The 2,308-nt window shown below is 42.9% G+C and overlaps 1 protein-coding gene across 1 annotated transcript; it reads right to left on the bottom strand.

The window, feature by feature from the left end:
- Positions 1-388: 388 nt before the first annotated feature.
- On the bottom strand, positions 389-1,102 carry LOC115741870. The gene has a single exon (XM_030675886.1). It carries the CDS (start codon positions 1,100-1,102, stop codon positions 389-391), a length of 714 nt encoding a protein of 237 aa, XP_030531746.1.
- Positions 1,103-2,308: the final 1,206 nt, after the last annotated feature.

Here is a 2,308-nt window from a genome sequence, read left to right as displayed (position 1 = left end):
TCAATCATTGAAAAATGTCTTTCAAGAAATTTTTTTCCGAAACATCACTTTTCCGCAAAACGAATGGAACCTTAGGATTTAACTATCCTTTGCTCAATAAGTTTTAGGACTTATAATATAATTATCTCAAAAGATTTTATTTAAATATCGTAAGATTGTATAAATATGTGTTTTTAAACAAATTAGTCATTTTGTACATGGATAAAAAATTTTAAGATTCGAACGGCAGTACGTGCATGTCGTATCAATTCTATCAAAGACTGATATGTTATTTTCGTACCAGTACCAGCATGGATCAAACATTTTGAAAAAATAAATGATGATTCAAGAAAGAAAAGAGAGTAAAATAAAACCTAAACAATTTTTTTAACTTGCTGTATAGTGTGACCTAAACCCTAAACCGGACGTACCTCGTCCACCACAACCCGTGCCGGAACGTGCACATCATTTCCAAATCTAGCGCGAAGCTCACTGTCCCAGAGCGCTGCTCCCAACTGATGTCTTCCACCACCGTCCTCTCCGGCCACCCCTCCGTACCTGCAGTCGCCATCGTCAAATCAATCACCCCCCTGCCCTTCGTTCCCACCAAGAGCGGCTCAACCGTCGTCCGTGCCAGATAGTCCTTCGGCTCTCTGAAGTACACGGAGCACTGTACCTTATCGAACTGGACCTTCAGCTTGCTGTTGGGGTTGTCCACAGCGACGCTTGTCTCCCAGATCGCCGTCAACACTGAGCCTGACGCATTGAAGTCGGAGACTGAGAGCGAAGCAATCATGAAGAGGGGGAGCGTTGGCCGCAGGACCGCGTCAACGATGATGTTGATAGTGCACAGGAGGACAACGATCATGACAAACGCCGCCAGTATGCAGCGAGCGAAGCCCGAGCCGGTGAGTCTCTGGGTAGGATCGGGGGAGGGCTGCGGCGGCTCGTGGTAAGGGTGCGGGTATCCAATCACCGGAGGGTAGCCCATAACCCGTTGGCCTTCTAGGTGGAGGCGCCGGCAGGGTGAAGGTGGCGGCGGGTGGTCCAAGGTCGCGGCTGGCGCAGGTTCATATGGGGAGTCTCGCTTGGGGTGGTCGGGAAACGACAACGGAGACGCCATTGAAAGAGTGATTATGAGATGTACAGCTTTAAATCGGCAAATGTCGATGTAGTTGCTAAACGCCAAATAGGTTTCTTTCCTGTATCCACACCATGGAATGGGAAGGATTGTCTGGTTGCGGGCGGCGCTTTTGCATCGTCAACTCCAAGAGTAGCATCAACTGCGGTTTTTGGACTGTGCGGTGATTTTTTTGCCCCAAGATGCACAATTTGCCAGTCCATTAATGTTCGTATTAAAGAAAAAACTAACTCACTAATAGTTTAGATACATGTGGACCTAAGTAAAGTTCTGAAACTGCTTCGTCTGAACTCTAAAGCGTAAAATTCGGAGGTATTCATTGAGATGAAAAGAAGAAAAATATTTTCTCTCAACTTAGGAGGTGATGGTGGGGAAGATAGACTCCACGTCATCTTCGAATGGCTACCGCCAGATAAGGTTATATAGTAACGTCGTGCTTAGGGTGAATCATCATAGAGAAACAGTATGCTTTTGTTTTCCTTATAATTTGACAAATGGATGCCAGACCCCTAAAGGAATTAAGGAAGACCAAGCTTAGAATTGGTAAATATGAAAAACACGTAGTCCTTTTTATAATAGATTAGACAATTACACTACAGAAAAAAAAAAAGCATGAACTAGACTTAAGGATGATCAAGAGCTAAAAGTTGACAAAACAAGCTCAGATCAAACTCATAAGAGCAACAAAAAAAAAAAAAAAAAGGAATGGAAAAGGGGATAAAATAAGTAAAATCTTGCAATTTGATCGAATGTCCGTTAATGGATTTTCTATTTATGCTAACCGCACTCTATGTGTTAGAATGTTAGGATTTTGTTAGATATATATTACGATTCTGTGTATCTCTTAGTGATCGATTGTAATTGATAATGTAATGTTACGTTACTATAGATAGTTGTTCTATAAAGCCTATAAAATGGCTTCTGTATAGACATTGAAATACACAAAGAAATTCCACAACTACCTTTTTCGTTTTACTCTTTTCTTGGTATCGGAGCCAATCATCTTTGAGCATCTGTTCCTAACAAATGATAGTCGATTAGGCCGCGTTTCTCCACGGTGATCGCCATGACGCTTGCCACATATCGCGACCTTCTTTTCCCTCACCACGAGGGGGTCCGTAGGTCTAGAGGTATCACCATCAATCCATAGCTCAGACTCTTCCAACTCCATACCTTATGTGACAAATT

This window comes from Rhodamnia argentea, chromosome 7 (genome assembly GCF_020921035.1).
Source record: "Rhodamnia argentea isolate NSW1041297 chromosome 7, ASM2092103v1, whole genome shotgun sequence".
Classification (NCBI taxonomy): Eukaryota; Viridiplantae; Streptophyta; class Magnoliopsida; order Myrtales; family Myrtaceae; genus Rhodamnia; species Rhodamnia argentea.
The sequence above is the reverse complement of the archived record's forward strand: the minus strand, read 5'-3'. Positions and strand labels throughout refer to the sequence as shown.